Consider the following 27,214-nt stretch of genomic DNA (forward strand, 5'->3'; position numbering starts at 1 on the left):
AACCGAGATCGCCAGCAACATGTCTGCATCACCAGGGTGAATACTGCAGTGCCTCAGTATTATCAATAATAACGTCAACACATACGCAGCACACACACCCATCCCCACCCCCTCCCCTTCTTTTTAAAGGCTATTGTGGAATGTGTGAGGGAAAAATGAACCTTTTCATCCATTCAGTAACTGTCCTATCTGTTTCAGTCTATGTTGGGGTCAGCCGCAATTCAGAAAGCTTTTACACAGCTTTTCTAACAGTCCATCTCAATTTAGAGGAAAGAAAATTGTTGTGGAGGTTCACTTGTCTTTCTGTGCGGACAAAATTGGAACCAATCTGACCCCAATTTTTGTTTTGTTGGAAAAGCTTTCCTCTTTGCTTCCTTTGAGGGACATAAGAAAAAACACTGTCGCATTTAGGGATTGAAGTATTTATTGAATTTAATGCACTAAAAACATAAATAGATGCATTATAGAGAGCGTGTCTGCACAGATGTGACATTGGCTTGAAAGTAGAATACAACATACATTTAATATATTCAGTCATATTTAACTGGTCTTATAGAAAGATGTGAAAACTTAAAAAATGTGATTAATGCATACGCAATTTATACTAAGATAAATTTAACAATATAAAATACAGTAAAGCGAGCAGCTGCTGAGTAAAACAGAGCTTTGGTCGAAATGTTTTGAAAGGAAATCTGGAGCGTTAAGACCACTGGTTAGCTGGTTAGCACAGTATCAACGTATTAAGAGCTGACAGTGTTCGAATGTTTAAATAAAGGCACTCTCCACATTTCATAAACAGGAATATGAATGAAAAAACGAAAGAAAAAACTGGAAAACCAAGTAGTGTATCAAAATGTACAATAAATACAATTAAACATTTTCTTTTCTGAATTAGAAACGTACAAATCCGCCTCATAGGATTACCTCTGTGTCTAAATCAAACACCAACACTGGCTGTTATTTAGTTCAATGTTCAATTCATATTGTAGAGTCCGAAATTTCAAAAATAAACAAGACAGACTTGTGTTTGATTTACTATCCAACAAGCAAAATGTGAAGCATGCATTGAGTTAAAAATAGTTTTTCATAGCAATACAAGGAAAAAGGTATTAAGCTTCAGAACGTGGTCCATGTTATATAGTGTTCCCTGCTGATGCACTCACGCTCAGTCTACGTTCCTGTACCTGGAGAAGAGGTTATAGAGGACGCGCAGTGTTGATTTGAGGTCACAGTTCACAATATCTGAAGGACAAAGGAAGAAGAGTTACACACAGTTACATATATTCAACAAGGGTTCAGAGCTCGACCGTCTCTAAAGGTTTATGGTCTGCATCCAGACAAGGTCAGTAAATACTTTTAAGTTGCGTTTTTAGAAATATATTTGGAACCTTTTAAAAGCAGTAAGCAGTAGTGTGGCTGGATTTCAGTCAAGGTGTATGACTGTCCCTTTTTCTGCACATCAGCAGCGTAATTAGCAGCAAAAGCTGCAGTACGAATGTTCTGAATGATGGTTTAAGTGAGCTTAGGCCATTGGCACAGTTGGAGATGTTGTGGCAGCACAAACTTAGAAGTCACTACTTTGCACAAGGGTAGCAACAGATAACTGGATGATATGATGATGATTTTCATCATTCTGGTATGAAAGTATGTTCCAGTTATTGTGATCCATATGCGATTATAGACGAGGCACATACAATCGTTTATGAGGGAACTAACTTGGCTGTGTTTTAGCGACTCACCTGCCAAGCGACCACATTTCAAACAAAGTATCATACGAGCACGTTGGGTTTAAGCTCAGCGACAAAAATATCAAGTTGAGCTTGAGACATTTAATCTCAAACGAGCCTTAACACTATTACCTTATTGCCATCACCATCTGTAACTACCTTGCAGTGGGCTTTTATGATTTTTTTGGTACTTTAACTCTGTATTTTCATTGTGATAATTCTGTGTTTTTGTTGTACTAAAGAAATGATAGGACTTAAAAATGAATGACAACTGTTTATGCTTTTTTTATGACGTTTAAGTCATAAAAAAAAAGCATAACAAATGTCAAGTGGAGGAAAAAATATCGATTAGCATGTTTGGAGCTACTTAGAGTGTCCTTAAAGCTGTGAATGACATTTTGAGTCATGGGTTTGTGTAAACGAATGGAAAGTGGCCTACTTGAAAAATAAATTTAAAAATAGCAGTTTAGTAGCTTTAGAAATGATAAAATATTATAAAAAATATTTTAAAAATTAGGCTTAACAGGCAGCAGGTTTAGGATATGATGTAGTTGTTTACACGCTCCACATGTTTACTCTCAGTGAATGTAAAGAATTATAAAGACATAATAAATAAAACTTAAAATTTTTTAATAAAAATACAAAAAAAATACATTTAAACTGGACATGGGCAAAGGTTCGTAACCCCAACTCTAAGCTGGAGGGATCTTTATCTGCTTGTATGTCATTATAAGCAATCTGATCCTTGGCTAATAAAAGATAATTGATTACTGCAGCTAAAAAGGGAGCAAAAACTAGTGGACCCTGGTGTGTCGCCGCATACAGTAGTGTATAAAGAAGCAAAGGTTCAACAGCACAAATATGTTGAATGTACATCCTACCCTCAGGTCGGGGCTTTGGTCTCTCCAAACCTCCATCCTGCATCAGCTCAAAGGAGAAGGACACATTGTGAACCTGCAGACAGAGTGAGGAGGCTGCTGAAGGAAACACGACGCATACACGCAGAGAGACACAAATCGTACAAACTGCACACAGGTCCGCGTTGATAAGAGAACATCCTCTGTGGGTCGATTCACTGGTGCTGCTGCAGCTTCGTGCGTCGGCAAACACAGCACGGCTCTGTTCTGTAAGATCATGAGCCTTCAGCAGCTGCACAAACAATCTGCTCCCTCATTTATCAGTGGATACATTACACCAGTGTCACTCAAAAAAAACCTCCTAACACTGGGAAAGCGATACAGTCACTGAAAGCCACATTCTTCATGCTATCAAAGGTGAATGAGTAACAAAGTATAATGATATATTTCAGATAGCTGCTTGGATTTTTTTCCTGCTTGTTTACTATGATTTTGTTCTTATTTACTCTTCTAGTTGCCCCAAAGGAAACAAAAGAATCTTTAATGTCGGCTTTAAAGTCCTTCAGCTCATCTTTACGCTGCCTTTGTACATTTACCCAGCAATGTATGCCAGTGCAAGGTGGAGAGATGGGATTTCTCCAGGAAACTGATAATTATGAAGCCGGGAAGCTGAGCTGATATTAATGTGGGTAGGACCGGACTTGTGTCCAGGTAAACTGTTTAAAGGAGGTTAAGATTTTTCACATATAGTGCATTTAGACGAGCAGATGTGCTCTCCTGTTGAGGAAAGACTTCTCAGCCAGTCTGACTCAGAAAATGGGAATCCAATCACAGGGAAGAGATGGTTGAAAGATGTTTTCCATTCTCCACATATTGTGTCTGTCGGTGTATGCTCTCCCTGCTGTGAAGTACTAAAAGCTTTGCCCAACAAGGGCTTATTGTGTGAAAAGCGTGACCTTAGCCCATCTAATAGAAAAAAGAAAGGAAGAGCCTGGAGTAGAGATCCACTGAGCAGAAGCAGGAGTGCTTTCTTGATGCCTCGTGCTACTTTTCACAGCCCACCCCTGGTGTATCGCCCACAGGCCTCTGGGGCCTAAAAACACACACACACACACACTCACACACAGAGTAAGAGCTGAGCCCCTAAGCCACTCCAGTGTTTCCCTGTGCAATAGAAGATTACAGATGCTGTGGGGCTGGTGCCTGTTCTTCCGGGCCAGGAATGTCTGTGTGTGTGTGTGTGTGTGTGTGTGTGTGTGTGTGTGTGTGTGTGTGCGCGCGCGCGGGCGAACGAGCAGTTGTGTACATTGAAGCACCCGATGCCCATTTTGCTTCGCAGCTTGGCAAGGGCAGCTGGCCAAAACCCAAACAAAAGGCTACTGTGGTGTCTCCGCAGATTGCCTGCTCAGAATACCGTAGTACTACAGAGGCCAATGGAGAGGAGAGATGGCTCTGCAGTGAATGGGCTCCGGGGAAAACGGATGGCATTTATCAAGCTATTGAGAGGAGAGAGTCTTGGCTCCAAGTATGTGAGGCTCCTCAGAAATGGAGTATCGATTTAGGAGTGTTCCCTAAACTATAGGTCAGGACTAAAGATTGGTGTCGGCCATGTTTCTCACAGATCTCTGAAAGAAAAATATTAGACGGCGGAGCTCACAACAACAAGCTTACTATCCTGCTTCAAAAACAACCTAACAGCGCTGCATTTGTGTATTCTGTGACGTTCGTGCTGTTTTACCGGTGAACCACTCATCAAATGTCACGGCAGCCTTTTTATTCAGCAACAAATACAAAATAAGTGTGAACTTTTCTGCATAAATATGAACCAACCCCATACAGATATGCATGTACATCTCTAGACACTGCACTACAGGAGCACCAACTATGCATACCTCTTCTAGTCTGACACTTAAACCCCGTACCTCTCTGGCTTATAGCTACAAAGGTAAAGTCCTTGGAAAATAGTGATCATATTGAGGTGCCGTGTTTTTGGTGAGACATTTCTTTAACCGCAGTTTACCTTTTGGTCAAAATTCTCTGGTGTGAGAAAGAAGTTGTAGAGTGGCACAAAGTATCCTTCCAGCAGCCCCATCAGCAGCACCAGATAGACACCATCTGCAAACTGAAACAGCAGCACAGTCACACTCGGTGGTGAGCCGTCAGTGCCTGAATAGTGGGGGCGTGTAAGAGAATTGTTCAAACGAGTCGAACTGGTTTATAGACATGTGACATTGAGCACGGTGTTTACAGACTTAACAAAAGAGATGTGACATCATCAAATGGCTATTAAAATCTACAAATATCATTAAACAGTGAGCCTGCGTGTGTGTCAGCGTGACAGCTTTTAATCATCCAAACGAGGTAACAGTTCTCACTGAAAATATAATCTGTCAACCTGAAAACCGATCACATCGTTTCTGTGTGTATTTAGGTGTGTGACGTACCTGCGTGTCCAGTTCAGACACCTCCAGGTTGAGCTTGTTCAGGTGTTTGTTCACAAATGTGATCAGTGTCTGAGAAGAGACAAAGGAAGGTGTCAGACACATAAAAATCTGTAAATGTAAATCAAGACATGCCTTAGTGCCCTGCAGGGTGTTCCAGACGGACTGGCAAGCATACACAAGGTTTTCACAACTGACACTAAAATATCCTCAAGCTTCCTAATTTTACAGCTTCTGAGCAAAAGATAGCTCTAGATATTACTATAGAATTTGTTCGATAATATCTAATGCACAAGAGCAAAATCACACACACTTTTTAGCAGTATCTCACTGCTCTCAGAAAAGAAATAAAAAAATGTAACTGCACGGCACCACAGCCACTTATATAATAGGTTAATACCAGCCTAATGTAATTATTATTGTTACAGAACATACTATAGAAAATATTCTTGGAGTAATTCAGGTAATAATAGAGGTCGAACAGTGCACATTTGCAGTCATCTGTACAACACACTAGAGGTTGTGTCATGGTTTGCAGCTGCATTTCAGCCGGCGGTGTTCACATCTTATCAGATTTGATGGAATTATGAACACAGAAAAGCACCATCAGATTCTTAACCACCATGCAATACCATGTGGAAAGCATCTGATTGGCAACATCTTCATCTTTCAGCATGACAATGATCAGAAACACACTGTCAATGCAGTAAAAAAACAAACAAAAAAACTACCTGGATAGAACAGCACACAATCATGGATTGGCCTGCCCAGAGGCAGTGTTGGATCACCTTAACATAGAATGTAACAAAAGGCAACCGACATCCAAAGAAGAGCTTCGAATGTCCTTCATGAAGCCTGGAGAACTATTCCTGAAGACTACTTCAAGAAATTACTAGAAAGCCTAGAGAGAGTTCCTAAGAGAGTTAAGACTGTGTTGAAGAATAAAGGGAGTCACTTTCAAGCTCGTTATATCTGCCCAGACTCGGTTTTGCCTCATATACTGTATTTCTATCTATGTTTTGCATGTTTAAATAAATCCCTTTTCACCATTTAACTAGGAAAATAGAAAAAAATAAGGGGTGGATCGAGACTTGCACAGTAGATTTTTTTTGAAAAAATTCAGTCTTCCATAGTCCTACATAGTACAATGCTACTACAGAGCTCAGTACCTTCTTCACAACACTGAGCTTATCGGGGGCGTGGTCAAACAGGGTGTCGAAAGCATCACGCTCTGTGGAGAATAAAAATAGATCACCATAAATAAATAAATAAATGAATCTAAAAGAATGTGTTACATAAGTCACTTCTTTCAAGAAAACCTACCATGTCTGCCGGAGAAAGCCCTGAGAAAGAAAAAAGGGAAACAAAATGTGTCAGGTAAACCGATATTCAACTCATCGACAATTTCGCAATATTTACACCAAACAAGAGGGGAAAAAAAACAAAACGTAACAGAAAGGCTTCCAGTTCAATCGCAGAGGAATGCAGAAGGGCGGAGGGATTATGTCACAGACATAACAACACAATAACGTAGCTGGGGTCTCATAATTTGATTAACAATAGGCACATGTACACTTTGGGTATTCAAATAACCTGGGTATCATCAGTGGCATGGTCACACTCAGCACATACTACAGCACAATGCAATAATCTCAATAGGACAACAATACAGGGAATTAATACAACGAATGAAGATGTGCAGGATTTCTATGGGAATGGAGGGCCTCTTGTCTGTTATTACAATGTTAGCACTTTGGAGGACGTTGCTGTTGTTGGAAAGGGTCAGGTGGTTTTGGAGGGTAGGGAGCAAGTGCAGCACGAGTGTCCCGGAGGAAGAGATATCGCAGCGGGCAGGCCAGCAAGAAATGGCAGACACACACAGACACACACACACACACACCCAGAAGCACTCCCACACACGTTTATGGTGTAATCTGTGATGGCAAAGGCAGGCAGGTCTGGGCAATGGTCCTGGTGGTGTGGTAATAACCGTATATCCACTGTGACCATGTGAGTGTGTGTAAGCCTCAGTGCATGTGCATGTGTGTGTGCGTGTGTTTTATTAGCAGCCTCCATCTACCATGACAAAATGTGTGTGTTGGCCTGCCGTTATCACCCTCGTTGCTGCTGTCAGGCTGCAGGACAGCCTCACAGGGAGACAAACAGTGTGTGTGTGACAGAGTGTATGTGTGCGATTTAAATCGTCTAATTCTTCGGCTAAGGGTGCCATCACATCTCTTGTTCAGATACAATGGTTGCCTGCTCACCAGTGCACAATATTTCTTCTAAAAGCCCTCATAAAACACAGGAGGCTACTCAGATTCTGGCTTTTGGGTCTACAGTGCAGTTATCATTGGGATCGGTGTGATATGACAAAGATACACAAATTCATACATTCGCAGTCTTGTTTACTTCTTTGTAATTATATTCTTCCATCCAGTATATCCATGGTTACTAACCTGGCTAGACTATGACAATCGACCAAAAATAGACATGGGAAAGGATTTCTGTCGAGGTCTTTAGTCGGGCCGTGTGCTCCTTATTATTAATGTGGATAATGTTTTAATGCAGAATCATATCAAGCTGCTTCCTTTTTATCACCAGCACTAACATGTGTCAGGCTGAGTGCAGCACATGTGTTGTGAGGTGTAAAAAATGAGTCACACAGTAGAGCGTACTTACTCTGTGTTGCCTGTGATTTCCTCTTGAATTTGCCTCGACTGAAGGATGCCCTCTCTTTTCTGGAAAAGATAAAGGGAGGACAGTTAGTTCATGTGCAATACACTGTTTAGCTTAATACAAGTAGAACCTACTCAAAGTGACAGCACAGAAGGTAGCCCTACATGTTTGACTGATATGTGTCTCCTGCTGGGATCGAACCAGGAATCATTCACTTGTCAGCCTAATGTAAAAACCACAAGGATTATAATATACATTTTATGACGTACCTTTTTTATTGTTTCTTAACCCAGTTAATCTATTTTTATTTTTAATTGTTCTCAAATTTCAGTTGATGTACCTCAGGGCTAATTTTATTTTAATTACTTTCCTTTATGTTTTGTCTTTTTAATCGATTCAAAATTGGTTGTTACAGACTTTTTCTTCTATTACTTTGTGCTCCGTCTTATAATCTGCTTGGCAGTCATCTGTGTACTAATGTACATGAAAGGGGCTATGCAAGCTAGTTTCACTGACTGATTGATTGGCAGATATTATGCTAATTAATGCTACCTTAATGCTGGGGATAATTTAAACTAAATAATCTATAAAAACCACGTATGTAATTGTCTCCATCGTGCAGGCTGTCTGATGCAGCAGGTTTTTAATATACTAGAAAACGCTGACAGCAACTGTTATGAGCGACCTCAGGAAGTCAGTCAATGTTTTGTGGAGTTTTGTCGTCATCATTATTAAAATGCTCTCTCTCCTTCTTTCTAATGATGCATTCCAAGTGTTGATTGGTTGCAGAAGGATTACTCCAGGAATAAAAACCCAAAGGAGGCGGGGCATGTGTTCGGGTCTTCGTCCTTCTCTCCTCCTACCTGATCTCCATAAGCACCAGCTTTATTCATTTATTGCTGCTATAGCTTTGTATATTAAGTACAGGCTGAGTGGGAGTTACTGGCAGTTTTGCTTATTTTCATTTTAGTTTTCCTGGACTAAGTTAGAGGAGAAGCTGGAATGTGACGGCCCATTATGTGGCTGGTTCATGGTCTTCTTCCTCTTTTGTTTGTTCTAGTGCTCATGTTCTTTTGTTTCTGTCTGTTCTTTTGTGAGTAACTATGTTCCTGTTATTAAAAGCTTGATGAATGGCAGCAGCATCTCACATGTCGGGTTCCTTTGAGCCATAGATTTAGGGAGCGTAACATCAACAACCTAATTTCTACATCAATCTATCCTGTCACTGACTCCATCTTTATTGTGGTAAAGCCTTTATTGAAAAATTGTCTTCTACAGACATTTCAATCTTTACTAGATGTCAAATTTTACAGCTAAACTAATGTGGAAGGACTCAGTAAGCATTAATGGTGCTGAGACTTTTGTGTGTCCCTCACAATTAATGGTGGAGAAAAAAAATTGATGTTCAGACCTCATCCTGTGTGCAGAACAAAGCCCAGAAAACACAATCACGTATTTTAAAGTGCTAACTCGCTCATAAACATGCAGGAGAGACACAATACGTCGTGTCTTGTTAATGTGCCCGTATGCTGCATGCATTCAGACTTATCCAATGTTTAAAATAATACACAAATACTGCTCAGTAACACCTGGTGCTCATGCTGAATTAAGGAGAACATGGCTGATTTTTTTATGAGCAGCAGGATAAAAAGAACGTTCACCAACCTGGACGACGACTACTTGAATCGAGACGTGGTCCGGCAATCTGATCGGTGCTCTGAAGTGTTGTGACAGCGCCACCAGCAGGTGCAAGATGGCAACTATGCTCTTAGCATGAACCGCTAATGTAAGAACACAGAAATAATAGTCAGAAACAATAACTAGCAGTTCTGTAAGATCAGGATTTTGCTTCACAATTATTACCAAAAGGGTTTCTGATAATAGTGAGGAAAGTCTGTAAGCATAACTGCAGAAAAGCATAAAATGAGAACAATTACACTGTTTTTTTCACATCATCACAGGTATATTATTATTTTTTAAATGTTAAATATATCAAAAATCATCCCACAGATCATACTGTGATGGCCCTGGAAGCAAGCACTTGTAGTCGCATAAAAAAATGTGAATTAGAATTAGCACCTTTATATTTCTATTACAAACTTTCTCTATTAAATCTTTATTTTTTTGTGGCATTTGATAAAGTTAAGTATTAGTATTTACTGTACATACGAGTTTTGTATTTGCGTTGTGCGCAACCGATTTAGTCAACAATTTCAAATGTCACATAATGTCGTCATTCTTCAACTAATGTCATCGACACACAGCTCTTTCTAAACCATTTCTTTCCCCAATCTTTAGCCTTTGTATTTTTTAATGTGAATACCTCACCCTAGGCATTGGGATGCCAAATAACAAGGCACATATTTTCAATGTTTTTTTTATTTTTTTAATATCGTTCAAGGAATTTAGAATGAAAAGTTTTACGTGGCAAGGTCGTGTACATACAAACACAAGATGCCAAAAGTTGCCTTGAAGCGATATTATAAAAGCTAGAAAATACGAGCTTCAGTGAGGAGGGAAAAAGCACAGAAAAACAGAGTGAGAATGGCTGCAGTATGACGGCGCTCTTAAAGATCAGCCTGATCAGTCAGAAACACTCAAGAGATGTGCAGTTAGCCATCCAAACAAAGATTTACCTTTGCATACATCAACCAATCAGGATCAATTAATTGTCTAAAGCAAGCCTTTGGTTGTTCCACAGGGTATTGGCAAATACGAGAGGAAGCTAAAAGCAGTCATAAAACCTTAGATCCCTGCTGCATGAGGACCTAAATAGGCAGCATCAGGAAGGGTTTTCTACGGCCTCTGAATGTGAGATGAAAGCGGGGACAAACAAAATTGATTAAAAGAAAGCTCCTCAAATAAAAGGACAGCCAAATCAATTACATTCTGTGCTATTAACTGTGCTCTTTAGCATATTTGAAGACATCTCGTACTTAATATCTTTTCAAGGACACAGTTTCTACCAGAGGCGCATTTAGGAAAGCCGGATTATTCAGTTTTAAAAGAACATGACAAAATCAGTTGTGTTCATTATCTTAAAGATTTTCTCTGTGTGTTATGACATCATTTTTTATCTTTCTTTTGTATTTTATACCTCATAACTGCTTTCAGAGGTTTCTGAGTACTTAAGTACTCACTGGGTACCCCGAGAGCCCGAGACCTTTTTACTGCTGCAGTCTCATATTTTTCTTTTAGTCTTGTTACAATTTATGTTATAGTTCCTTTGTAGCATGCTGGAAAGCCTGGACTCTGTGTGTCCCGTGGTGGACCAAAGAATGTACACAGTTCATCTAAAGACTAGAAAGTCCTCCACTGACGATTCCACTGGTTGCAAAAAACACAGATCTCAGTAATCCTATTCCTGATCATTTTATGGGCTCAATCTCTCATTTGAGAGCATACAAAATGAACCTCATTCAGTAAATTATTGTCATTAATATGGTCAGAAAGAAGTTTTATTCGGGGTATGCTCATGTTCTAACAACTAGCTGTTAGCCAATGAGCCTACGCTGTCCTCGGGTTCATAGTCAGACACACATCTAGTTTCAAAACAAGTCTGATCTCAGTACTATGGAGCCTCACTGTGCAAGTTCTCCAGTATGCTTGGGGGAAAACAATCTGCCAAGTACCTTAAAAATCTCTAAGTATTCTCTATTGCACTCGTGTGTGAAGTTAGCTGATGAACAGACTCTGTTGATGGCATTATTTCTGGCCTCATTCACACTTCATTGTCAGCGTCCAACTTGCAGTGCTATATGCTACAGCTAATGACGAAAGTAAAAAGGCAGTGTGCAGGGAGCTCAACAGTAATTATTGTTACTCACTCTGTCAGATCAAAGAGTGCCATCAAAGGACAGATGGAGAGCTCTCTTAACATGCGCGGCTACACGGTTACATCTCAGCAGGAAGCATATTAATCCAATGGACAGATGAGTACATTCAGACACAAATCCTTCAAATACCGTTTTCCATACAGGAAGGAAACAATGAGGGTCATGAAAAGCGCCAGATTTATACAGTTTTTTCTGTATAAATAAATAATAATTCACAGAATAACAAAGCCTCCACTCCACCTTGTTAGCGGAGACAATGCGTGGTAGTGGCTGACTGATCTATCGGTAGGTCAGTATTAGTTATCTGCTTATCTATCAATCCCAGCATTTATACTAGCTGATAAATGAAAATTTAAGTAAAGAAGAGACAGGAGAAACACCTTTCTCCTGTTATAAGTGCTGATATTACATAGTTTACCCAGCACAGAGGACTCTGCAACTGGTGTTTGGAAAGTCACAAACACGACAACGAGAGGGGTGTACTACAAAGCCAGATTAACGATTTGTGTCGATCTTAAAGCCCAAACTTTTCCTGAACACATGATCTGGTTGATAACAGGTTATTTTACAGTTTCAGTTCAAAGCTAGAAGATGGAAGCGGCATGTTTTCGCTGGTTCTTTTATTTTCAGCTTGTTCTAAACTGCAAATAAAACCCCTGGATCGAGTGCAAACTGTCGAGGCACTGTTACTGAAACGTGCATGCATTAGTTTGGTGATGCAGAAAATATAGAAATCTCTTTATACTGGATTTTAATCATTTGCCAAGTTTCTTTTACACTGTTGGAATTGCTGGTATTTGAACGTAGAACACACACCAGTAACACCTTTTCAATAAATAAAATGAAATAACACAGTATATAGTACATTACAGTGCAGTATAGCATAGTAAGAACTACGTACTATCTGTGTAAACCAGTGTGGTTGTTCCTTTTTTTTTAAATTCTGCGTAATGTTAGACTCTAGTAGAGTAACTTTGTATGTCACAGTTCAATAAAAGCCTTATTTATCTGATATTGGGTCGTGTTGCAGCCCTTCAGTTCAGCCTCTAATTGAAACAAGCTGCTTTAGCCGACCTCCCTTTAATTCAACTTTCTTCTAAAGAAACACGTCATTTTGGATTTGTTGGCAGTAACACGTCTTTTCCTCTTCTTTCAACAACAGTCTGTAAATGTCTAAGAACTGAGGAGGACACAAGTTCTGGGACTTTTGGGAGAGGAATGCTGTCCCATTGTTGTCTGATATAAAATTCTATCACTCGACAATCCTGGGAATCCTTTGTCATATTTTACGCTTCAAATGTTTTCAGTTGGTGAAAGTCACCCAGACTGCAGCCAGACTCGTCTACTGCAAACTCATGCTATTGGAATAGACGCAGTATGCCGTTTATCATCATCTGCTGAAACTCTGAAACTTGCAACACTTTTCCTGAAAAAGACGGCCTCGGGGCACTGATGCGGAACGAAATTAGTGCTGATACCAAGCACGGCAATCGATTTCCTGTTTAGTCTGTTTAGTTTAGTTGTTTTTTAAAACTTTGTTTTATATGAGCATTCTCTATTATAATCGTATATACATGACAGAATATAAGAAAGAGCAGGAAAGAGCCACTTTAATCTATTTTTGTTAGGGTTGGGTCACTAGATGATGATATGAGTGAAAGATTTCTACTATGCTGTATCTACTGTGTGTGAAAATATTTAGTTTTTTTCATTTGATTTATTTTTTTGCTATCCATCCTTTCACTGTTTTCCTCTTGTAGATGCAGACATCCATTTTCCCCACAGGGATTCATTAGGTCCTGTCATATCATTACAAGTGTTACATAACAGCATATTGTGTTTCACAACAGTCGTTCAAATGACTGGAGGACAGATGGCTCACCATCTTAAAAGAAATTTCAATTTCATCAAATTAAACTAATAGATGGTGATAGCGGTGCAAGGACTTCACACAGCACAAATACAAAATGCAGCGTATCTCACTGTAGTGTTTGCACGGTATTCTCAAGGCTAAATAACTGAAAGTGCACGATAACAAGACCAAAACCAAAAGCTGACGACATTACTGCAGGAATTAATGAAGAAATAATGAAACTTTCTTACAGTCAACATTCCAGCGGATGTTTCTGGTGGAGAGTTTGAGAGACTCGTTGATCCGCTCTAAAACGGTCTGCAGCTTCTGTTTCTGGGCGATCTCTGATTGGGTCACCTCTGCCACGTTCAATTTCTCGCCTTCAAGCTTTTCTAAAAGAAGAATTTACAGTAAATGTTAAACTCAGAATTTGAGCTATATACTACTAATCTACTACTTACCACATCAACCATCTGCCACCATCTTACTCTATCCCTACCATCTCATCATCATTATATCCAGGAATCTTTTCTTTTCCTCCTGACCAGCAGCATCATCTTCAACATCCTTTGTCCAGTATATCCACTTCCCCTCCTCAGCGCATGTCACCCTTGACTACTGTCTTCAAACCGCTCAACCTGAGCTGCCCCTCTGATGTACTAATCTTGTCCATTCTGGTCATTCAGAATGAAAATCTAAGGATCTTCATCTCTGCCACCTCCAGTTTGGCCTCCTGTCCTTTTCTTAGCGGCACCATCTCCAAACAACACATCACAGCAGGGCTCACAACCATCACGTAAACCTTCCCCTTCAATCTCCAACAACTCCACCTCTCTTGAGCACTGTCCACTGTTTTGAATGGTTGAGCGACTTGCAGTACCTTTACTCCCTGCATGTTCACCTTTCATCTGTCTCCCTGTTATTCACACGCATGTATTCTTTCTTGTTTCTAATGACTTTCATTCTTCAGCTCTCTAGTTCACACCTCCACCTCCACAGGTTTATTTCCCACCTGCTTCCTACTCTTTTTCAAACTCTTTGTCCAACCACAACAATGTAGTTGAAGCACAGCCATATATGCGATGGTTAACTTACCAAACAGCTTCTGCAGAACTTGACCATCATACAGATCCTCAGCCAGATCTTTAACAATGATCCTCTCGCCTACCAGAACATCATTTATCCAGTCGATCAACACCTACGCAGGCAGAAGAAGAAACAGATGCTTCATTGGGGGCTTACAATGTTTTATCTTTTATGATTAAACTCAGCTACCTTTAAATATACCTCATATCCTTTAAAGAAACGCAAAAAACAAATAAAATGTAGAAATTATTAGCTTTTTTGAACCTTTACTCGTGCCCTTAGTCTAAGTTGTTAGGAGATGTAGCAATATAGAAATTCTTAAATGGCAGTTCAAAAAGAAAAACCTTCATGAGCTCCTGCAGTTTGCGGTCATTCTTGGAGTTGGGGTCCACCATGGTGCGCACCTCGTTCTCCTCTGTTGGATGAGAAGAAGTTGGCAAAATAAACCACACAACAGTACAAAGCAATGAAACATTAAAGCATCTCAAACTGTGGATCCCAAAATGCTTTGGGTTAGTTAAAAATACATTTATATCCTTCATTTATCCAGGTACAAGTTGGAAAAATCTCTTTTCCAGGAGGCCCAGCTGAGAGGGCAGCAGAAATTACAACAAATATAACATGATTAAAGAAACAAATACAAGTGACATTCAGCGCATTGAGTGAGTTAAGCTGTTTACCGAGCATGGTGTCCTCAGGGTCCAGCTCATAGTGTGAAGGGCTGAGAGGAAGGTTGATGGCATTTATCCCCTCCTCCTGAAGCTCAGACACTAGGAGAAATAAGTTACAATCATACCATCAGACTAAAATGATCACATAAACAATCAAGATATAAGACATGCTGAATTTTTGTTAGCCTGTTCTTTAAAAAACATGTATTTACATCTCATGTGTCAATAAACATCTAAATTATGAGAAGAGTGAAATTTTGCAGGGTTTTTAAATGTCAGTCAATTGCAGAAGAATAACCAATAATTCAGAGGTGCTTCAGACTTTCACAAGCAGCTGAGCACTCTCATTTTTAACAAATAATTATTTAGTAATAGAAAAATCATTTCCATTAACCATTTCTGCCACGCACACAGACACAGATAGGCAGACACATACACAAACACACACACTGGTCTACAGAAAAAAAAAAGTTTTTGTTTCTAATCACTGACATTTTGACACTTTTGAATATCAATATATCAACAAAATGTCTGGAATTTCAACTCTTGCCCACCAAAATAGTTTTAATGTCATTATTCTAAAAACAAACCAGAACACAATATCAGAGACATGCAAAAGACGTGTAGTTCTGTCAATTTAGCTCAAAATAAAACAAGCTCAGCATGCTCAAAAATCTTTGAGGCACTTGATTTTGTGCTTGTTCTGAACCAACAACATTTACCCATCATGCTCAGATTCAATTTTCTCTGATATCACATTTCCATCACTTTTATATCTTGATGAAATCTTGCCCCATGCTCATCGCTGTCATCCAGATTTAGTGGGAAAAAGTGGACATGAGGATACAAAACCTGCATCTTCAGTGACAGTCTGTTACACGTTCTGCTACACCACCACCACCACCAAAAAACTGTGGACAGCCTCCATGAATGCTGCTGATGTAGTTCAATTCAATTCAATTCAATTTTATTTATATAGCGCCAAATCACAACAAAAGTCGCCTCAAGGCGCTTTATATTGTACAATAGATCGCACAATAATAAATACAGAGAAAACCCCAACAATCATATCATATGACCCCCTATGAGCAAGCACTTTGGCGACAGTGGGAAGGAAAAACTCCCTTCTAACACGAAGAAACCTCCGGCAGAACCAGGCTCAGGGAGGGGCGGCCATCTGCTGCGACCGGTAGTTGGCTTCAGTTTTCCTTTAAACCCATCGTCAAGCATCAACGCCTTCCTTAATTTTAGCTCCACTTTTTTCTTAAATGCTGAAACGTGCCGTCTTTTCTGACCAGTCACACTAGCTGTCCAATACTTGGAACACCATAACTAAGAAAAACGGGACATGCTAGACGAAAATAGTAACCAAGTGAAATTTATTAGAGGTGAAAGAATCCCAGCAGCACTGGCTTGTTGGCCAGTGTTACCAAAAGCACCAGGAGAAGAAATGAAACCAGCTCTATGTTCAAAAAGTAAACAGTAAAAAGCTGTGTGACACATCTTTGAAATGCCAATCAACTTGATAACTGCTACATACAGGGCACACCAGCTAAGACAAAGACCAGAATTATAATCATTTGCGGTGTTCAGCAGTAGTTCGGACGTCCCCCCGATTCCACATATAAGTGTTGGGAGCCACTTGACGTCAACCAAACAGAGCAGTGCAGCTTCCTGCTTCTCAGTGGGCTTTAAAGCAGCCCAGCATGCCCTTCTTCACAGCGTGTCAGATACCTGAGGAGGTTTGATCGCTGCTGATCTGTGTCTGTGTGTGTGTGCACGCAGTGGAGTGAACATCCCGTGCATTACTCTGCCTTCACTGGAAAAACATCCTCTTAATCAACACCATCCACAAGTGCCTGGATGTACACTGTGTCTCCATGAGCAGACATCACATCACACAGAGGTGTATGAGAATATTCCTACAGAGCAACACACCTCACCCTTTTCAATCTGTAAATTACCACCCACTTACCCACTTTTGTTTCCCCTGGGACAACGTGTGAGTGTTGTGGAAAAACGTCAAGCTTCATGAGAAGGTACAGTCAGTGATACAAGTGGTAATACCCTCCACCTAATTCCCCTCAAGACAGTATTAAAGATTGACAAGTCGTTTGCCAGTGAGCATATCCTGAATCTTATAATGACCATCATTCAAAATGACCCTAATTTTCTTTTTAGTATGATCCCAAATTAACAACTGATCCCATAAATTCATTAATGTTACCCACAGACTTCCATATAACTCTTTGTGCAACCTTTGCAACTGTATTTTGTAGATAAAAGTGGTTGGAAATCAGCTGAACAAGTAAAATAGAGATAAGCCATTACATCAGCCAACTTAAGTGTTACGGCTTTTGAAAAGAAAAATCATATAATTCCAAATAAATGTAAAATGGCAAATTACAGGTGATTAGAGACTTAGAGCTTTTTATTGTCACTGTGCAGTTTCTTGCACAGCAAAATTGGGTAGCTGGACCACAAAGGTGCTAAAATAAGAAGAAGAGAAACCAATATACAATAAGGCTGAAAAAATAAAAATAAATAATAAATAAATAAATAGAATAGAATAAAAAGCAGTGTATATGTATACATATGTGTGTGGAACTATATACATGGTGTATGTGTAGGAAACACTGAAACAGACTGGGACCAAAATAACTGCACATGAGCCAAAAATATTATGAGGTAGCTACCAAGGCTAGTGTACTTTTTCCAGTCCTGGAGACTCGGGATGGGATAAACTACAAGTAAGCTTGGCGTTACTTAACTTGAATGCAGTCCAGCTAATATCTGCTGCTTGACTTACAAGGTAGCACAAAAAATACCCCAAAACTAAAAAATGTTCTCAGTTTGCTCATCTACAATGATTTAACATGAAGTTTTAGCAGGCGTACACCAGCCTGTTTTAATAGATAACAAATAGCTGCATTGCTGAGGGGGACATGCTGTTGCATGTATACACAAGATCTATCAGACAACCCTGTATGTATGCAGTGGTAAGACTATGAGAGAGGCTTTTTAGCCATTTATCTCAGCCAGAATCATTTTAAATCATTTAAACTTTTGCAAGTACACAGCAAGAGTACACTCACAAGGTATGCGTGCTTACTTGCATTTTCCTGCATTTTTCTGCCCGCTGCAGATTTGCTGACAAAGATGCAGAAATGGTCATCAGCCCAATTAGGTCTGATTGTAATCTGGAAAACCCATCAGCTACTCTGCTCACTAAGTCTCTGTGGACAGAGGCCAATATTTCCGGGCTCTTGGTATAACCGGCGGATATCCAGGCAAGTACTTCCTGTACCATGTCCTAATCACTGTTTACAAATATGGCCTTAATTTAAAAAAGCTAACAAAGAGGAACATCATTCCCAAATGTACAGCTACACCAGGGAACAGCTAAAGCACCCACCCGTTATTGGCCAGAGTAAGTCGATTATTTAGTGTTTTGTTTGTGTGATTTTTTATTTCTTTTTTATGATGGCGTTTATTCCTATTTATATTTTCAATCCTCCAGAAAGAACAATGTATCACTGTAAATCTATACAAAGAGACACTCATTCAAATTTATTGTAAGTTATCATAAAAGTGAGATATTACAATTTTTGGTCCTACTGCCCAGTCCTACGACAAGCAACGTCTTTGGGACTCATAAATGCAAGATCTCTTTTGCTCCTTACATGGGCTCCTTAACTTTATACATCAAAAGCCTGCTCAAACACTATTGGTCAGTATTGCTAAGAATACCAACAGATACCAGTACCAAAAAACTTGTCCCGTGCCTTTGGGTTCTACATATTTATTCACAGTTGGTTTACAGAGATAACTCTGAACTAAATTTGAGGCTGTTTGTTGAATTACTAGTACCTAAGATACATTGCTGCCACCTCTTGCTCTATGTTAAGCTCCGGCCACCCTGCAACCCTGATAAGGATAATTAGAAGAGATGGCCACGTTTTGAATCAGGTTACCAAACCCACCTTCAAACCGGGTTTCTCTCACATTATTATTATTTTTTTGGGCAAAACAAAAGTGTATACTGGGTTAGTAACATGCCACTAGGCGACTAATCATCACTGTCGTCACTGGTTGGTACCAAATTCACTAGTCGTTTAATCTAATCATTTAAACTAACGCTTAATGGCAGTAAATGATTGTGTTAAACATTGCACAGCCTTCTGCCACCAGGTGGCGCATCGTTGTTGAGAAACATTAAAATCTGTTAATCTAGGCCCTGCCTTTTTGGTAACACTATTAGAATGAGATCGCGGATACAAGCAACGGAAATTAGCTTTCTCCAAAAGGCAGATTGGCTCTCCCATAGCAACACTGTGAGGAGTTCGGTCTGCCTTCTGAATAAGGCGTGCCGGCTACCTCCTAACAGGAGTAGGCCCAGTTTATTAGTTTTTGGGATGTTATTTTTTTGTCATATTTTAGTAATACGTGAACATCTTTTGTAGTAACATGTCTTCATATCATATTCAACATCAGGTTGTTTTAAGTGTTTTTCTTCTTTGTTGCCTGTTTGGAGTATAACATGTAATGTGGATAACGCAGGATACGAGGTGCTGCACATTTAAGCGGCATGATTCATTACTGAAGAATGTGATTAATGGTTTCAATTACCTTTATTACTTGTTTTTGACATATCCCATTAAACAGTTCTTAAATTTAACTTAACACCTGAGTGATTCTTAGTTTTAGACTAGTCGGTTAGTCTAGTTTTGTTTTCCTCATTTAGTCGACTAAGAAAATAGTCGCCAGGAACATCCCTAATGGGGCTAGTTCCTCTATTCTTCTGTTTCAATCACAGTTTAACAAAGACAAATATGAAAAAAGAGAATTTAATAATAGATAGAACAATTACAGCAAGCAAAAAACATCTAACAAAAAGCTATAACTTGATTTTTAATAATAATACAGGGATTATTAAATGTTATTAAATGGCAAAAAATAATTTTTGCTTTCTGTGGTCTACACTACATTTTGTAACTTACAAATAACCTGAAGACCTGTGAAAGCCACCCTCAGCAGCTGAAACTTCACAGTCTCATGTGGGGGTACAGCTGCGGTACAATAACACCATACTAATTAGCACAATGTGATATTACTGTTAACCACCACTTGTGCTATTTAAGGTAGAGCAACTATGTTTAAGCCCTGGCTAGGTGCTGAGGAAGTATGGTGGGTAGATTCAGCTGAATATGGCATTAATTCACTCCCCTGCTGGGATTCTGCATCGAGCAAGATTTTGCTCACCCCTTTTTGCACAACAGATTTCATTTAGTGACATTACGAGCGCACTGAAAGGGATTAAAAGGCATCCCAAGTCTCCTCACCACACATCACTCCACTCCACCCCCTCCTCAATCCACTGTCATAAAATGAGGATACGTATCCATCCGCTTGGTTAAATAAGGGTAACACAATAAATAGCTGCATGCCTCCTGTCCAGTGCTACATATGGGGGAAAGATTGCATGCTGATGTCCTACCTGGAGGGCATAACGCTCCACAGCCCATGTCTGTCTGTCTCCGTCCCCCAGTCACAAGCATCCTCTCCTGGCTAGCAGGACCAGCTCTGTCCCCTGCGACTCATTCTCCACAGGCTGAGCTCTCTAATAGCTTTAATACACCGACTGACCCCAAGATAAATATTAAAATTGTTTGATTTTTCACAGAGGATATAAAATTACCTCTTCTGATTCATGCATTGTATTTGCTCCATACTCAGTGTACACAGTTCTGCAGAGCCCTCGCTAATGCTCTGAAACCTCCTGACCTTCTCCTCTCTTTTCATACCACCTCGTCCACATCACACAGCTCTCCTTCTCTTCCTCCACATCCCCTCCAACCTGTTCCCTTTCTTCCTCTCATCCGGTCATTACTCCCGTTCCAGTCGGCGGCCCCTCTCTCTCCCCGGCACATGCAGTGACAGCCATAAATGTCACATGGACCTAAATTTATTCACTGATCAGTACGAGAGCGACCAGCCCACGTTTTCCATCAAATCACAGAACACACCGCAGACGTCCTACACACTGCTCTGTGCATATATACTCTGTGTGTGTGTGTGTGTGTGTGTGTGTGTGTGTAGGGGACATGAGCCCGTATTGATATAATGAGATTGCATGCATGTCCTATGGGCAAAGCAAACATAAAATGGAGCTCAGCTGTGCAACAGTATCCTGACTGACAGAAAGTAATCATCCGACTGAAGGGGACCTTTCTCATTCCATGATAAAACCTGGCCTTCAACAATGAATGTCATCTGTGGAGCCTGTTGTATTTCCAGTGCAAGCCGGCATGGTAATAAACTGAATTGAGCATTTAAAAGGAGCCTTTTGGAAGACATTTATTTAAAGCGCGTTCCTGGTAGTTAAAATAGAGCGGGGTTAAAGAACTATTACAGAGGAAGATGAAGCGGGCAGAGGTGTCCATGAGGAGTCGAGTGAATCGCTATGAGCTCCACAGCTGCTATTCTGTGCCTGAGCCTGACCTCTGACCATGTGGAGCAAAGGGAGTAAGACTGAGTGCATTACAGATAACTGTTGGTCAACCAAATGATCAGTGTCGTCACCAGCTTTTATGACAAATGTTTCCAGAGATATGCTGATGGACATAAAGGGTACCGAGACGTCATTCATCGCTCACAAGCTGACTGATCTTAGTGTTTTGAAACCAGACGTGCTCCGCTATCTATTAAACCATTGTAGGATTCTACTAGAGCATCTTTGAAGGATTTACAGTTAAAAATAATGGTAAAACAAGCTGTTTTACCCCCCCTTCCTTTAAGCCAACTTTCATCTGATTGCTAGCCCCTCACAAACAAAACTTTGGCCAGCAGGAGGATGGCGCTTCTGTGTAATAAAAAGAGCTGAGTTCCTGAACCTTACCATATGAATAAGCATGAATTCCTTGTACATACTCAATATGTGAAACTTTCCCCATGTTTAATATGATCATCCACAGCTGAAATGGTGTATATATGACACAAAGGTTCACTTTAAATAGATATAGACTGAGACAAATTAAAGCAAGAGAATGACGCACACTCTGTTAGACTTTTGCAAAGTGTCCTGACATCATAAAGGCTTGCATGGTTCTCAACTTTTTCAATTTCAACAACAGATAGAACTAGGGCTGGGCCGTATTATACCGTTCACGGTAATACCGGTACGATGTTAGGCAACGATAAGAAAATGAAATATCGCGATAGAATATGGGTAAAACGCGCATGCGCAGTGCCTTTGTTTTCATACGCACATGGCTGAAAAAGCACGGCGGCAACGGAGAATGAGAAGGGGGAAAGTGGATTGTTGAGTGAAACGGAACTGGTTTGGTGTTTGTCCATCAGATACACAACAAAGCACCTTTTTTTTGTAGAACATGCAAGCGGGCCGTCGTTATTGCCATATTTGTCGGACTAAGGTGCTCGTAAATCTGGGAGTAACCTGGGTCCTAAACTCCGTCCCCTTCAGGTCCCAAAGTCACACGAACACAGAGCATCACTGAGAGTTAAAAACTGTCTAAATTCTTTCATCTTTAATAAAACGATCAGCATTGCTGCTTTACCAGGTGTAACTATGAAGTTTAACATCCAGACATCCATGAAAACAGAATTTATTACATTTAACGGAGTTAGAAGTTAGCAGGAAGTTAGCGGAAGTTAGCTTGCTAGTTTCACTAGTTACCTAAGCATGATATAGCATGTTCTGACTGAGAGATTTCTGAAAAACTTCAAACGTACAGCTCTGCTATCACTTCCAACATAAATGAAGACAGGAAACTAAACAGCAGTGATGTTTGTAGGGTTACTGAAGTTGGGCTAGGTGGTATATAATGATGTGCTACGTGATCGCTAGCGACACAGCTATGTTAGCATAACATAAACAGTGAAGCTGCAGGATGAACGCTAACTTTTTTCCACTCGATAAAAGTTAACGTGAAGGTTCCTGATGGTTAGAGACAAATGCAATCGCATGGCAGGATGCTGTAAACGGACCAAACCTCAGTCAGGAGAACAACTGAGATAATCCATCCACAATACGAGGTTAGTCATTAATATATTGCAACAACATGGGAATAGAGCAGCTGTGATAGAATATAGCATGAATGAATCAATGGTACAGAAGTGGAGGAAGCAAGAAGACTGAGTTGAATAAAGTTTGATTTATCTGACTGCTTTGTTTCGCTTAATGTGCCTTATAATCCCGTGCACCTTATGGTCCGAAAAATACGCATTTGACTTTTTTATTTGGCACACTGCAGTTTAATGTTGCAAAGCACCTCTTTTTAACTTCAGTGGATATTATACATGGTTATGCTGAGGATATGTCGGCCAATTTCCACTGGAAATGCCTTTTGGTTAAACTGTCAGCAAGGAATTTGCATTTGCACTGTTAAATTTTTATATAGCTTTAATGCACATAAAAAACAGCTGCTTGTTTAAGTGAAAATAAATGGATTTGGGGGGGGGGGGTTTGCGCTAGTAAAGTTGTGGGGTTGTATTTTGTCTCGCAGAAATTATATCGTCAGTTATATCGTTATCACAAATTTTCAAAACTATATCGTGATATATATTTTTGGCCATATCGCCCTGCTCTAGATAGAAGGCAACACCACTCTAACCACCCCTATAGATCTGGATTCCTTGGCCCAGTATATCAAGCCAACTATCACAAACCTAGGGGTCAAAGTGGATGCTGATCTCTAGTTTGACATCAGGGCAGTGCATAATTTGAGCTTTTTCTAACTAAGGCAGCTGGCTAAAATAAAAGCCAATTCTTTCTAGGCAACACTTTGACACAGTAATCCACGCCGGTGTCACCACTCGGCTGGATTAATGTAATGCACTTTATAAGGGCGTTAGTGGTTCCTCCTTCGCTCGTCTCCAGATGGTACAAAATGCTACTGCTGGTCTTTTAATTGGCACATGTGACTATGAGCACGTCTCCCTCCATTGGCTCCCCATTCATTTTAGAATGAATTTATTTGCTTGTAATGCCCTCAATGGTCTTTCCTCACCCTACTTCTCTGAGCTACTATATCTCTTATCTAGTCTTCTGTACAGCACTTTGGTTCCTTGTGGGTTGTTTTTAAAGTGCTTTACAAATAAAGCTGGTATTGTATGGTAGTAAGGCGTTACTCAGTCCTCTCTGGAAATAATTCTCCATGTTTCTGAAAATATACTGAAAGGAGAATGAAGAGCTTGGTCTAACACATCAGACCAAAATGAATGAATGAATGAACTAGATTGCCAAAGGATCCACTGGACATGCAGGATATCTTTTTTAAAACGGAGGACAAAACTGGCATTTTTGGACTTTCAGCACCAGGAAGCTTTAAGCTTTAAGTCATTAATAATGAGCCCATGAGAGTGGTAACACAACAGTTAATTTCATCCAAGCCAGAGGTCTGAACCACAGATGTTTCCAAAGTAAGCTGGTTATGCCAAGCAGCTCTGCTGGTCTGTTTCTTTGTAATGACAGTCGACTAACTGAATGTGGAAAAACTGAGATGAAGTGTTGAAACTGAGCGTATTTTATATTAACACATCTCAGCCTGTTTATCGTCTATTTAGTAAACAAATGGTTCATCAAAATGAACGTTTGTGGGACGTATTAGTATTTCCCTTTAGTAAAAGAAAAGGATATATTATTATTTTTTTCAGGATTCTACCTCTTTGTGATGAACTCAGCTGCCGCGTCCTTTCCACGGGCTATGTGTCTGGGTTTTTTTGGGGGGGGGGGGTTTATGAGTAATGGATGCCAACACATCTGTGTTGGTTACATAACAATCATCCTTTCCTCTGCATACCCAAAGACCAGGCGGACACAGACGTGAGACTATAAATTCCAATTTACACCAGACAGGTGGCCAATGACCTGCTGGATGTTAGGAGGCTAACACATCTCAATAGTTCAAATCAAAAGTTTTGTAATTGGATGTTTGATTACACATAACAATAATCCACTAGTTTGAAAAAAAATATTTTGTCACTATTTAATGGTTTTACTGTTCTGGCCCACCTGAGATCAAATTTAGTATATGTCACCCACAAACTACAATGAGTTTGAACAAGTGGACCCAAACCACCCCTTTCAAATGACCCACCATAGTATTGGCTTTGAGAGGTTTGGGTTAATTTGTTACCCATCTGCATCTGTATGTAGCTTGTTATTATGCTGAAATAACTGCAGTCTGTATGTCTGATCCAAAGTAAATTTCTCTATTGTTAAAGTGAAATGTTTCTTAGCCGCAACACAAAATGTTAAGCTGCTAAAAGCATGATCCATAAAACCAACCTCACATGAACACTTTATCAGCTAAATTAAATTAGTTGACCCGCAGGGAGCACTCTGAAAGGAAAAAAAAGACTAATCCATATACAAATTGTCTCTGTATATGTATACCTCCTTTAACAACTATTTTAACGCCCAATGTGTCTCCTTATTGCCATCCAAATAAGTCAAAGTAAAAAATAAAAGCTGTTGTGAAAGCATGATGGGTGCTGCCTCTACAGTGGTTAGCGGGCCTGTGTTCCCTCTTGCCTCATTCCTCACTTATTACAGTAGTAGCGGATTCAATACCTTACATGGGTACAGACCACACAGCCTGCGGCCATGAAAGCACACACAGGACACCACACGTTGTAGTTAAAGTACTTCTTCTAAGCTTAAACATAACCAAGTGCTAAAGTGCTAAATATGTCGGCTCTCTGAAACTTCAGTGCGTAGTAGTGGTGACTTTTATTTTTTTGGAGGCTGTTCATACAACGCTGTGTGGTCATACTATAAAATGTGTCTGTAACTGGGTTTAGTTCAGAAAACAGTGCATTCAGAGGAGCAGAAGAGTTGCTAGACTGTTAACTTTGTTAGCTGTTTACCTTCTTTGGCTTTTTTCCTTCTTACCAAAGTTCCACCAAGTTTCCCAAGGAAAGAGTCATCTTTCTTTCTGGAAGACGGAGATTTGGGCGTCGGAGACTTAGGAGACGAAGGGGACTTCTGAGGCGAAGAAGCCATGGCCGAAACGACAACTAATTCCGGGACAGTTAACCCAAAACTGTCCGAGTTGACGTGGAAATGAAAGTTTGTTAGAAAGTCAAAGTAAAAAAAAAAAAACTAAGGGAAAATCGCTGTCCACTCCCTAAAGCGGAAACGGAATTCCAGACATTTTCTCCCGAGGTTGGCTGGAGTGCGTGGCCCCTCCTCTGCGGAGGAGGGCTGGGAGCAGGCGGGAGGATCCTGACCGCGGGAACAGGGTCCAACTCGGTCTAGAGCTGTCCTGGGAGCAGCAGGAGGTGAAAACAGGAGGCCAAGAACAGAAATAGATGCAAAGGACCCTAAAAGTGACCAAGTTATAATTAAAGCACTTTAATTTTTATTTGGGGTTTTCTAGCTTCTCAAAGTTACCCAATAATAAACAAACAGGGCCGTACCTAGAGGGGTGGACATGGGTGTTACCAGCCCCTCCATAAATATGACCCCTCCCCCACCCCCATTTTTTAAAATCTTTTTATTCCACTCACTTTATTCTTTTGTTCAAGCCTCCAATTAAAGTTTCTTAGCGATGTCAAGTCCACTTTGTTTAAGAGTAGTCCGCTATACTGGATGGGGTACAACCACTGGATCCTGTGTATTCTCTTACTGGCTGACAGTGGTTCCTGGAGGTTGCTGCACCAAAAACCACCATTGCCCATAGTTTGTACTAAATGCTAACAAGAAAACTTAAATTGAGGGGACGTGGTTGACCTTGAAAATAAAAGTCTCCACAGTGCAACCAGTGTGTTTCAAGACTATTTGTGTTGCACTTTTTATAGTTTCACTACAGCTTGGAAAGTAGCTGGCCAGTGTTTGTAGACCATTTCCATTCAAAGCACAGCCACAGCAATATGCTAGCACCCACACCAATCATGAGTATGTTTTTCAATAATAAAAAGTGGCTTCCAGAGGGTCTGTAAGCCTATGTGACTGGGGCTTCAGCAATTATTTTCCCAGCAACTGCCATCAAGCTCCAGCAACCACTCAAAACAGGTAGGGGAATACTAATTTTTCCCTCATG

The 27,214-nt window shown here is 40.2% G+C and overlaps 1 protein-coding gene across 1 annotated transcript; it reads right to left on the minus strand.

Annotated features, from left to right (window-relative positions):
- Positions 1 to 404: 404 nt before the first annotated feature.
- parvaa (parvin, alpha a) lies at positions 405 to 26,358 on the minus strand. The gene is made up of 13 exons (XM_031738320.2): positions 26,040 to 26,358; positions 15,159 to 15,248; positions 14,823 to 14,893; positions 14,488 to 14,590; positions 13,644 to 13,784; positions 9,370 to 9,485; positions 7,708 to 7,766; positions 6,349 to 6,368; positions 6,195 to 6,256; positions 5,029 to 5,097; positions 4,605 to 4,706; positions 2,609 to 2,681; positions 405 to 1,242 (listed from the first exon to the last, which is right to left on the minus strand). Exons 1-13 carry the CDS (start codon positions 26,173 to 26,175, stop codon positions 1,166 to 1,168), a joined length of 1,119 nt encoding a protein of 372 aa, XP_031594180.1. The 5' UTR covers positions 26,176 to 26,358; the 3' UTR covers positions 405 to 1,165.
- Between the last annotated feature and the right edge of the window lie 856 nt (positions 26,359 to 27,214).

This window comes from Oreochromis aureus, linkage group 7 (assembly GCF_013358895.1).
Source record: "Oreochromis aureus strain Israel breed Guangdong linkage group 7, ZZ_aureus, whole genome shotgun sequence".
In the NCBI taxonomy this organism is placed as follows: Eukaryota; Metazoa; Chordata; class Actinopteri; order Cichliformes; family Cichlidae; genus Oreochromis; species Oreochromis aureus.